The 11,804-nt window shown below is 51.1% G+C and overlaps 5 protein-coding genes across 5 annotated transcripts; 3 read left to right on the plus strand and 2 right to left on the minus strand.

Annotated features, from left to right (window-relative positions):
• Window positions 1-598: 598 nt before the first annotated feature.
• Window positions 599-2,972, plus strand: Z519_05605 (uncharacterized protein; the record flags this gene model as incomplete). Its single annotated transcript, XM_016763345.1, has 11 exons — window positions 599-780; window positions 841-934; window positions 1,062-1,170; window positions 1,274-1,425; window positions 1,482-1,549; window positions 1,613-1,783; window positions 1,878-1,926; window positions 1,993-2,054; window positions 2,143-2,270; window positions 2,374-2,591; window positions 2,688-2,972. The coding sequence occupies 11 exons, from the start codon at window positions 599-601 to the stop codon at window positions 2,970-2,972; spliced, it is 1,518 nt and encodes a 505-aa protein (XP_016620958.1).
• Window positions 2,973-3,430: 458 nt separating this feature from the next.
• Window positions 3,431-4,161, minus strand: Z519_05606 (uncharacterized protein; the record flags this gene model as incomplete). Its single annotated transcript, XM_016763346.1, has 2 exons — window positions 3,431-3,521; window positions 3,608-4,161. 2 exons carry the CDS (start codon window positions 4,159-4,161, stop codon window positions 3,431-3,433), a joined length of 645 nt encoding a protein of 214 aa, XP_016620959.1.
• Window positions 4,162-5,558: 1,397 nt separating this feature from the next.
• Z519_05607 (uncharacterized protein) lies at window positions 5,559-6,351 on the plus strand (the record flags this gene model as incomplete). The annotated part of the gene is made up of 2 exons (XM_016763347.1): window positions 5,559-6,298; window positions 6,345-6,351. 2 exons carry the CDS (start codon window positions 5,559-5,561, stop codon window positions 6,349-6,351), a joined length of 747 nt encoding a protein of 248 aa, XP_016620960.1.
• A 1,022-nt stretch (window positions 6,352-7,373) lies between these two features.
• Z519_05608 (uncharacterized protein) lies at window positions 7,374-7,914 on the minus strand (the record flags this gene model as incomplete). The annotated part of the gene is made up of 2 exons (XM_016763348.1): window positions 7,374-7,694; window positions 7,723-7,914. 2 exons carry the CDS (start codon window positions 7,912-7,914, stop codon window positions 7,374-7,376), a joined length of 513 nt encoding a protein of 170 aa, XP_016620961.1.
• A 735-nt stretch (window positions 7,915-8,649) lies between these two features.
• Window positions 8,650-10,584, plus strand: Z519_05609 (tRNA modification GTPase TrmE; the record flags this gene model as incomplete). Its single annotated transcript, XM_016763349.1, has 1 exon — window positions 8,650-10,584. One exon carries the CDS (start codon window positions 8,650-8,652, stop codon window positions 10,582-10,584), a length of 1,935 nt encoding a protein of 644 aa, XP_016620962.1.
• Between the last annotated feature and the right edge of the window lie 1,220 nt (window positions 10,585-11,804).

Raw genomic sequence — 11,804 nt, forward strand, 5'->3', positions numbered from 1 at the left:
TGGATCTCGGTACCCACCCTGTTGGAGATGTCCCCGTTTCATTGGGCGATATGCGAGTAATAGGTGCCAGTCAGCGTGCATTCCTCCCGGCGGTGCAGGGGGATAGAGACAAGTTCAACCAGAGTGACAAGAAGGTAGGAGTGGCAGGAACTTCGAATTGCCGTCGATTGGACCAGTGACTCGGGCTTGAATGTTGTTCCCAAACGAGTCAATGGTGGATGCTGATGACATGAGCCTGAGGACGAGACTGTCGACGGGAATATGGCTGGTTGGTGATGGAGTGAGAGACACACGTCGTGCGCCGGCAGAAAAAATTAGCCATGCAATCAAGGTCCTTTAAATCCATCCAGTGGACGATCGACCAAGTGACGAAGAAGCCGTTCTTTTCTTTTTGTCTCTGCGGGATGCACGTCTTCTAGTCTCGCCGCTCACAGCAAATAAATAGAGCCAGAATCCGCTGCTTGGTACTCGCAGTCCAAATCGCAAGTGTTTGATGCCCGTCACTAGCCCTTCGTTTAACTAACTGCTAGACTTCGCCTGCCTCTCACCTCCTCCACCCCCTTCAGGGGCCAAGCAAGCCAAACTCTCCCTGTGAACAATGAGCTTCTCAGCGAGACGAGTCTCCAGGTCGGCACTGCACGCCAGCCACGATGGTCGCCGATTCTCCATCCATCCTGAAGATGAAAACATCTCCGCTCCACACCGAACCCTCCGTGACCACCCGAGCCACAAACCGCATGCCGCCCTCGACACTTCAAGAGCTTCGACTGGGGTGATCTGGTGATTGAGACCCACACTCGTTTCCTACAAGGACAGATCAACGTCTGACGCTCGAATTAGGACCACCGAGCAAGCAGCGCGCCATGGCTTTCACGACGAACCCCAGAAGTGGGCCAACCTGGGCCAAGGCGCACCCGAAGTTGACGATGATATTGTGAGTGCCTCTCAACATCTTGTCAGCTTTCCTGGCAGGAGCCACGACGATACCGCAATTTGTTACCGGTGCTTGGACGGAAATTGTGATTGTTGTGTTACTGACAACATCCCGGGAATGAGCGCAGGAAGGCTGTTTTCCTCGCCCATCTTCGATTCCTCTGACCAACAATGGACGAGAATATGGGCCAACAGCAGGCATTAAGTCTCTTCGAGCCGCCGTGGCAAAGCTGTACAGTACGTTTCCTCTCTGTCGGACATTGTCCTCTGGCCTTCTGTTATGCCCAGAGTTCTTGCCCAAAATCAGTCGGGGGGGAGGCTAACCTGAGGGAATTGGAAGACGACAACTACCGTCAGGGCAAGGAGAGCCAATACTCGTGGGAGAATGTCTGCATTGTGCCAGGAGGGAGAGCCGGGCTGATCAGGATCGCTGCCGTCCTGGGCAACGCGTATCTCGGCTTCTTCATTCCTGATTATACCGCATACAATGAGGTAACGGGGTCGAGAACAGTGTTTCTATGCAACATGGACTAATACACGGATAACAGATGTTATCCCTGTTTCGCAACTTTGTAGCCATACCTACACCTTTGTCTGAAGCCGATGGATATCATATGTAAGGACACGGGAGAAACGTCACCTCTATTGCAACGGTTGTTTGAAGCTAACAACCGTTCAGCCATGCCGACAAAATCGCCGACGAGCTGGCGCGTGGTACCAGTGTCATCTTAACCTCAAATCCTCGCAATCCAACTGGTCACGCTTTGGATCCTGAAGAGCTTGCCCTGATCCAAGACATTTGTCGGGACAGAGCGACCTTGATCTTTGATGAATTCTACGCCGGTTACAGGTAATGTTTCTTTGAAACGTGCACTATTTATCAGGCACATATTTTCCAATATCCGTCCTTCCCCTTGTGATTCTTCATCACTAATGAAAGATAGGTATGACACCAACTGCGACGGTAGTACGATTTCTGCTGCATCGAACGTTGTAAGTGTCAATCTTGATAGACACTCAAGCTTTATTATGGCAAAGTAACCTAATGATGATCGATAGATTGACGTTGATCGCGACGATGTAATTTTGATTGATGGTCTCACAAAGCGCTTCAGACTCCCGTAAGTCTCCTCGATGCCTGAATCAAGTTTGAAAGTTCCAAAACTCGGTCTTTCCCGACCTCGTCTCCGACACTAACACCACGGCCAGAGGGTGGAGGGTCGCTTGGATTGTTGGTCCGAAAGAATTCATCAAGGCGCTTAGCTCATGCGGTAGCTATCTCGATGGTGGCTGCAACGTACCGTTTCAGGAGGCTGCCGTCGCAATGCTTGATCCTCGTAAGTCTCCCTCCCCCAATGGCGCGAACCAAAATGAAAGCTAGATCAAGCCTACCGTCCGACGCTCGTCTCGACGACATCGCTAACGTGCATGGAACAAAAGCGAAGGTCAAGGCTGAAATGAAGGCCCTCCAAAGTCACTTCAAGATGAAGCGGGACTACGTTCTCAAGAGACTCGAAGAGATTGGATTCAGATGGAAAGAGCAAAATGTCCCGCAATCGACTTTTTACATATGGTTGGATTTGACGTCGCTCGAGCCGCCATTGCCAAAGAACAGTCCTCTTGACATCTCCAACGGACTTTCTTTCTTTGACGCACTGGTACGGTCCTTTCATTCTCCAGCACTTTTTCGATTCTAGCCAAAATTATCGCCATGACCTCAGTGCTGGTCGGTACAAGCTAACAAAGATTTGCAGCTCCAAGAGCGAACCATCGTAGTTCCAGGGATCTTCTTCGACCTGAACCCAGCAAAGAGACGCGATCTCTTCGACAGTCCTTGCCACCATTTTGTCCGAGTCAGCTATGGTCCCAAAATGGAACAGCTAAAGATGGGCCTTGATGGTATTGAGAGGGTGGTCAAACGTGCGAGGGGCGAGTTTGGACAATTTGACACTGCCATCCACGATGAGCCTGAGAGCAAGAGTCCTCGCAGCCCGGTTCAGTTCTGGAAGGGCAAGGGACAGGACGACCACTTCCAATGATTTATTGGACAGCATGATGAGAAATGATGGGTGAAAAGGGGTTTTAAGGATGGTACATTTAGAGATACAGCTTTGAGCCCAGACAAGCAAACGGTCTCTCCCAACGCCCTCTGTCCAGACTAGGTTCTGCCATAACATTTATGATAGTTTGACTAACGAACATGAAACTTTGAAAACTTGCTAGGTACACACTTGCATTATCGCCCCTTTTTTCTTTTCTGGTCCATTTCCTGTCATAACCCAGCGAGCCCGGCGGGCTTAGGCAATTCGGGGAGCTTTGTCGGTAGCTTGGGCAGCTTGGGCAGCTTCGGGGCTTTTGGTAACAACTTGGGCAATTTCGGTTTGGGCAGCTTGACTTTCGGCAGAGATAAATCAAGCCCTGAGGATCAATTCCTTTCGTTAGCCTTTAGGACCAAATTGTCCACCACAAAAGATAGGGATTGGGGGAGTTTGTGTACTCACAGGAGTGCGAGTGTGAGATCGCCATGGATGCTAGCCTTGAGTTCAATCTCGATGTCCAGATTCAGCTCTAGCCTGAGCTTCAAGCCACTTTTTTTCCCCTCGTCAGCAAAAAAAAAAGAAAAGAAAAGAAAAAAAAAAGGCAAGGGCACAATGTCCCTGGGAAATAAGCGTACTCTTGATCCATGGGGTCCTTTCCACTGCTGTCCTTTGCGTCGATGGGTTGTGCAGTCTCCAACGGTTGGGTTGGCGGTGGTCCTCGCCACGGGATCTCACCCCGAAGCATGCGTGCGTATGTCACCGGGCCCTGCATGGATTCGGAAGGGGGTTTGATGCGCTCGAACGGCTGATAGGCAGTTATCGAGCGCGGGTCAGGATTCTTCAGCCATTGCGGATTTTGACCCTGTTCTCCTGGATGCAGATTCGAAGGCTGTGCTCGTCTTGCTACTTGCTGCTGCTGCTGCTGCTGCTGCTGGGGTTCGTAGCCCTCGTCAATCGAGGCCATCGAGTTCGCAGAAGCATTTCCCGCCTGGGCTCGAGCTTGAGCCTGTCTCTGTCGTTGGTTCTGCCGTCTTCGTCGTCTGGACTGGGATCTGGATCGTGATTCGTAGCCTTGATCGTCAGCGCTCGTTGTCGACTGATCAGAATTGCTGCGCTCTAGCCCCGGCCGGCTGGGCTTCTTCCCCCCAGGAGTGTTGTCCGGTGTGGGTGTTTGCTGCGGCTCTGACATGGTGGTTACAGGGCGATGAGGAGGACACAGAGTTACGGAAGGGAAAAGGAGATTTAGAAAATATGGGAGGGAAGTAGGACAGTGTTCAAATGAATTGAGTGACAGAGATCAGAGCCAAAAGAAACTGGTACGGGTGAGCAGAGTCGTTCGTTGGAACGGGGAGGGCAAGGTCGGAAAAGGCATTCGGGGGAAGATGCTGTAACGACGACATCATTACGACCAGGGTCTGATTTCCCCCAGACCTGTTCTATCTCGCGCTCCTCAGTCGTGATACTTTGTTTGCTTTGAAGCAGCGGGATTACCTGCGCCGCGATTGAAGATACTGGCATCGACAACGGTGATCGATCTGTGCATTGGCCAAGATTTGGGCAGACGCTGATGCATCAGCAGGTTCAATGCAGGAATTCGGAACTTGGAAGAATCCTGGTCGGTGGATCGGGTGACATGTGGCGCCGTCGCCCCTATTGGCTGAAAATATGCCAAGATGTCGTGGGATGTGGGGCGAAGCGGGATGTGGCGTTTTGTGGCGCCCTGCAACCGCTAACGGCCACTGAACGCTGCAAGATGACGCAAGGCATCTAACATTCCCATCATCTCACGAAGGCTGCCCACCGTACATCCTTGGGCAACTCAAACTTGACGCTTCGACATCCACAGGCACACTGGCTGGAGGACGCCGAGTCGACGGTCCTCCCGCTGGCTTAACCATCTTTGGACTTCTGATCAGCGGCAGAACATGGAGTACTGGGGATCCTGCTCTTATATCAACACTCGGAACTCTTGGAAGGTAAAGATTGACTATACCAAACATATTGACAAACACCGACGGCTTAATCCCACTTAATCAACATCCATCTGTACAAGAACAATGCTTGCCGCTAACAGCCTACAAAGAGACCTCCACAATCTGACACCAACATCGCCGATTGAGAAGGCTTGGTGGCTACTGACTTTTCCACTTCCCATTTTGTTTGTTAGACGTCCCGTTATCCTGCCATGACCCCTGCCAAACATCAGCCACATTCCCCCCAACAGGAATTCTCCTTCGCCGCCATCGGCCTGACCACTTGCTGAAACCTGGCTTTTGCAATGTCCAAAACCAGCCCCTCTGTCGATCGTGTCGCCGATCTGTGTCGTTACAGACAGCTCCTCCCTCAAAAGCAGCAACAATCAACGTCATAGGCGTACCTGTAGAGGCACAAGCAATGTAGGTCATTGCCCAAGCCGTCTCCCCCCTGACGTCTGTGTGGGGTTGCAACTACAACTTCAGCGTCTTGCCAACCTTGATTCCCTTCACTGGACAATAAGCCCGGTCGTCATACGTCGAGGTCCTCTCCTTGTCTGTATACTCCTCCTCTTCACCCTCTCTCGCACATCTTTCTTCTCAATCTCCCACCATGTCATCCGAACAAGAGACGAAGAGCACCGAAGAAACCCATATCGGCGGAAACCTTGACGCCGCTGGATCTGCTTCAGGTGCTGCGAGCATTGGAGCAAACGCCTCAAAGCAGTCTGAAGAAAGACGAAAGCCCAAAAAGCTCGGCCAGAAAGGTCAGGCAAACGGTGAAAAAGCAGCTGCAGACGGCGAAGGCGAAGCAGACGCCAATCCAGACCAACCTCCAACACCACAACCAAAGATGGACTCGCAGGCAGCAACATCAGCCCGCTCCGGGTCTCGACGTGGTAGCCGAGGTCGCGGCCGAGACTCAAGTGAGCCACCCAGTGATGCTGACAACGCATATCGAAGCGACGTTTCCCAGAAAGGTGGCCGACGAAACAGAAACCGGAACAGAGGCAAGGCACAGGCCCAGACACAGGCCCAGTCACAACAGCAAGGGAGGGGCGGCCTCCTCGGCGGCGGCGGCGGACCACTCGACGCAGTTGATGAGGTCGGCGACACAGTGAACGGTGTCGTCGACGGCGCCGGAAATCTCGTGAACGACACCGTGGGCAAGACCTTGAGCAAACCTCACGAAGCCCTAGGAGGACTGCTGCACAGCAAAGGCGGCAAGGAAGGCGAGGGAGAAGGCGGCGACTCCGAAGACAACGAGCAACTGAGATTACGACTCGACCTGAATCTGGACATTGAAGTCCAACTCAAGGCCAAAATCCACGGCGACTTGACTCTCGGCTTATTGTCAGTCAAACCTCCACTCCACTGCGCGAATGCTAATGTCTCACAGGAACTAGTGCATGATCCCGATCCCCGACAGCTTGATATCGTCCTCTCTACCTATATCCCCACCTTCAACATACCTCCTACATCGCAGAGTCAATACAGTCGGTAAATTGGCAAGAGTTGGGGACGCTCGAAACAGAGTCATTGGATCATGTGTTTGTTGTTTTGGTCGAACTTGATTCTCAGATCGTACGTGTCATGGCGTCCCAGTTTTTCCATTTACCCTGGACAGCGAGATAGGGTTGTTTTGTGTATGTAATAAAAGAATGACGCTCGTATCATGTTAAGAGTCTGATTCTGAATGTGCTGGTACGTGCGTGATGATGCCAACACCCATCTGTACAATATCAGTCTCCCCGGCGCCACCGTATGTATTAGCATGGGAGTCGAACGATTCCGGAGTCACTCGTAACTATCGTAACTAAGATGAGTAGGTGAAAAGTCTGTGCTAAACGAAGAACGACTTACTTGGGAATAGTGTGTTGGACGGTAAAGACATGCTCACTCTGGCGAAATGAGAATGGTTCAGGAAAGTTGCGTCTTGAGGAGGGTATCTAATATCGCAGCACTAAGAACATGTGTCCCAACCATCCTTCTTCATGTGAGCCGCGCTAGGCTGTGCGGCAACTTCGACTGCAACTCCATCAAGCATGACGATGTCGGCAGCAGTACCAGTTTCATATAAGCGCTGCTGGCCGTCACATTGACCGGATTCTTCATGAATCTACATAGTCGGGACATCTCGTCATCTGGAGAATTCATGGTAGTTGTGATGGGTGGATTTTCACGCAAATTGATTTATCGTGCTGTAGAGACTGGAGAAGACTGGTCCGCATCGTACCTTGGGCAGGCCCTATCCTAAATCGAGCTGCATGGTCAAGTCGCCAAATGCACCGAAGCAGCCTGTCAATTGATGCATGGCTGGCAAGCATGGACGAGGAGCCGTGTTTGAGCGTGACCTGCTTCTCCAGAACACAAGTATTTGATACACACTTGTTGTACCATGATAGAGAATCTGTCACTTGGTGTTGGCTTACAGCAAATGTAACCTCAAGTCCGACTCAAGACGGCCTGTGCCGCATATCAGGCAGCATAATTTGCACCGAGAAGTTTCGCTTCGAACTGTCCATCGCAATTGGGGCATCGATATTTGGGATGTTTGGCTTGTAATTGCTTTGGCTTGGAGCAGAACGAGGTCTGCCGCAAATCCACTTGTTTCCTGAAGAACGCGCAAAAAGCTGTCCTTCTTCTGCAACACCTTCATCTGCTCGTGGGAAATGTGAGCGATCGTCTCCTGGGGCTTCTGGCATTGGGAGGGACCGTAGACGCCTCTGATGACACGCGGAAAGTCGTCCTTATCCCAGCATTCAGTCGTCCAATACTTGAATTCTTCTTTTTGACAGCTGTGTGAGAGCTGAGACTCGATATTTATCTGCAACTTTGTACACTTCCGTATTGAAGAGCATAGGAGATATCGGGCCATCATAATTAATGCCGCTGTCGCGATCACAGCCATACATAAAGCGGAGCATTGCTTCAACGGCGCGCTGGTCGTCTTCTTTAAGCTCGATCATGTTATCGACAGTTTCCTAGAGCCTATGTGTCAGTGTCCAAGATAGTTCTCCGCATGGCTGAACAGAATTCGGCCATAACTTCTCCTCGCAATCCAACAAGCGATACAAGTACTTTGACTGGCCACACAGGACTATCTTATGAGTTTTGAAATTCACGATTCTTTGTTTTGATGGTAGAGTTAGACGACTTCGAAGAATCCAAGAAGCTAAATAACATCAGCTTTCGTCACTTTATCCACTGTCTTTGTACAGTACATACCTCTTCAGACGAAAATGGAAATGGTTGACCAATTTGTCGCCCGCATCATTACCTGGCACCACCGCCAACTCATTCCGTTCTTGACTGGCTGACTTCTCTGCCTCATTCAATAAGACTCGGGATGTTGAAGGTGTGAATGTGTGAAATGAGGATGCGATTTCATTACAATGGGTTGCTACTATCAAGAACAACAAGCTAAAGAGGAGAAGAAGAGAGGAGAAAGGTCCTTGCTGTCGCTCGACGCAGAAATGCTAGAAGGCATGCCGAGACAAATGTCACTACCTCGCATTGCACTAGCCTGATCCAGCCATAGGCGATGCTAATTACCGAGTAACAGTAGACACGATCGAATTGGTGCCAAGGCTTGCCCTACAGGGCCTATTACGTGACTGTACCCAATCCGCCCAGTACAATCTTCCGTGATTCCATTTCCAACAAACTCCGGATTCAGTGAGGAGCTGTAGGGAGCCGTTCGAATGCCATGTCGCATTGGGTTCCGAAGCCTCAGAAGAAACCATCTCCCCTTCTGCGCTTTGTGGCAACATCGTGTTGGAACATGTGCCTTCAGCGCTCTTCGCATTGTCGCGCCTCCAACTTCCCGGCGTCTTCACTCGTCTTCCTCTTTCTCGGCGGTCCCTGATCTAGAAGAATGGCACGCCAGGGCGAGCAACCATACCGTCTCTGACACAATATATGCATTATCAACTGCCCCAGGTCGAGCTGCCATAGCAGTCATTCGTATCTCTGGCCCAGCATGTCTTTACATCTACGGACTGCTATGCCCGAGTCGTCCACCACCAAAACCTCGCACCGCGACGCTACGAAGACTTTATGATCCCAACGACCCACACTCCTCAGGCCTCCGAGTCCTTGATCCTGGAGCACTCGTCCTATACTTCCCCGCTCCTCACACAGTAACTGGTGAAGATGTGCTCGAGCTGCATGTCCACGGTGGTCGAGCCATTGTTCGCTCAGTTTTGGACGCAATATCAAAATGCGGGCGCTTGACGCAGGGAAGAGGCGGAACAGTGAGACATGCTGAGCCTGGCGAGTTCACGAAGTGGGCATTTTATAATGGGAGATTGAATCTCACGCAGGCCGAAGCATTGGGCGAAACCCTCGCAGCCGAGACAGAGCAACAGCATCGTTTAGCTGTTAGCGGTGCAGATGGTGGACTCTCCAAACGATATGAGGAATGGCGTACCATGCTGCTATACGCTCGAGGAGAGCTAGAGGCTCTGATCGACTTTTCGGAAGATCAGCACTTTGATGAGTCGCCAGCAGAGTTTGTGGCCTCGATCTCAAAACAAGTCCGCGTGCTGAAGAGACAGATTGAGCTACACCTTCAAAATGCATCTAAGGGTGAACTGCTGCGCAATGGCATCAGCATAGCCTTACTGGGGGCACCAAATACCGGCAAGAGTTCCTTGCTCAATCGCATCGTCGGGCGAGAAGCTGCCATTGTCAGTGCCGAAGAAGGGACTACTCGAGACATTGTCGACGTCTCGGTCGACCTCAATGGCTGGCTATGCAGGCTGGGTGACATGGCCGGTCTCCGCGCCATTGGGCCTGATGGACAGCAGCAACAACCTGTCGGCTTGGTGGAACAAGAAGGCATACGTCGAGCAAGAGAACGGGCCCTGCAATCCGATGTTGTTTTGGTACTGTTGTCTGTCGAAATGGATGAAGAGGGGAATCCGCAAGTCCCTGTCAACGGACAAGTTCTTGAGGCAGTGCAAGAATGCAATGCTGTCGGGAAGACTATTCTAGTCGTTCTGAATAAGATCGACTTGCTGGACATGCATGATGGTCCAAAACAAGAACGCATGAGAGCCCTGCAGGCACGAATCTGTCAGATATTTCCAACGGTCTCTGAGCGACGGTTATGCATGATATCCTGCAAAGGTGCGACAAACAGCCCAGTGGGCTCCGACCCTGGCGGTATCCAAACATTTCTCAGAAAACTGACTAGCTCCTTCGTGGAATTGACGACAGCATCCACCGGCGAAGACATTGCGGATGCCAGAATGACTCCAGTGGAAGCACGGGCCTACTGGACCACCTCTCTCTCGGTCACGCATCGGCAGACTACGTACCTGTCGCAGTGCTTACATCATCTTGAGGACTTCCTTGCCCTGAGCCAGTCGCAGCCTCAGTCTTACCTGCATACAGCAATGACAGAAATCTCCGATTCGTGCAATTCCGCCAGTGATTACCGCCCTGATCGCCACGATGACCACGTCGGTCCAAATATAGTACAGGTGAATGGAGATGGACCTGCAGATGGTGCGGTCGATATTGTGACTGCGGCGGAACATCTCCGTTTCGCAGCGGACTGCCTTGCCAAGATTACGGGTAAAGGAGAATCCGGTGATGTGGAGGACATCCTTGGAGTCGTTTTCGAAAAGTGAGTAGACTTCTTTCTGGTTTTCTCTCGCTTCCATTTGTTGTCGTTGCTTCTACTGCATCGGGAAGACTTTCTGCAAAAAGAAATCGGTCTTCAAGGTCCAAAACTGTGACATTCGTGATCGCATGTTCATGCTGGGGTATCTATCTCCCAATGTGTCTGTATAGATTCTGGGGCTCTTTCTGGCGTCGCATCTGTTCTGTTGATCCACACTCTGGGCTAGCTTCGCCCATTGAACCCCCCTGATTCCACCTCAACTCTCTAAAAGAATGGGGAAATATGTTCCAAAAGAAAGACTGCAAGAAACGCCGATGCCAAGACCTGCCCCCAATGCAATGCCCCTTCCTGGATTCCATTAATATCCCATGTGTACCCTGAAACTCCCGAAAATGATCAAATGTTTTTTGCGTTCCTGCGCCTTGTTGAATTATTCATGCTCCCAGAGCAAAGTGGTGTGATTATATGCCAAATTGGAGAGAAGAAGAAAAAACGCCTGGAAATGCCGCTAAATGTCGATGAGGAATATGTGCAGATGACTGAACTTTTGGTGCTGTACAGGTTCTGCGTTGGGAAATGAAGTTGCCGAGAGAAACAGATGCTCATCAAGAGCTGGGACATTGTCGCAAGAGAGTGGATGGTGATCGAAGCCGGGATCACGCAAGTCATAGGTCGAATGAATGGGCATGGCGATGGAACGCGGTTCCTGACGGGTGGTTGTCGTATCGGCGACGAAAGAAACATGAGGGAAATTCAGTTGTATCCGCCACGACCTTGGGCAGCCTGCTGTCGATTGTATCCACCGCGACCTTGGACGACGGGGGTTCTGTTGTATCCGCCACGGCCCTGTCTGTTGTAACCACCGCGGCCCTTCTGGGGAGCAGCTGGGGTGTTGTATCCGCCTCGTCCCATGGCCATTGTGAGTGCGATTGTGGTTGGGATCAAAAACACGAGGAAATAAATGGTCGACGTGTGCTTTGGGCTTGAGAGAAAGCTTTGTCGGCGCTGGGCTCTGCGAAAATGGATGGGTGTCGCAGACAAGTTGGGGGGACTGAAGAGATAAGAGACAAAGAAAAAACAAATAGAAGGAAATAGATTGAGATGGGAGTGGGCTTTGGGCTGTTGTTGTTTGTTGTCGGTAGCGGTGCTGTTGTTGTGCTGAAGCAGATAGGAAATAAAACAGAAATAAGGAAAGTATGGTCTATACCTCAAATCTGGAGTTGGCTG

This window comes from Cladophialophora bantiana (assembly GCF_000835475.1).
Source record: "Cladophialophora bantiana CBS 173.52 unplaced genomic scaffold supercont1.7, whole genome shotgun sequence".
Classification (NCBI taxonomy): domain Eukaryota; kingdom Fungi; phylum Ascomycota; class Eurotiomycetes; order Chaetothyriales; family Herpotrichiellaceae; genus Cladophialophora; species Cladophialophora bantiana.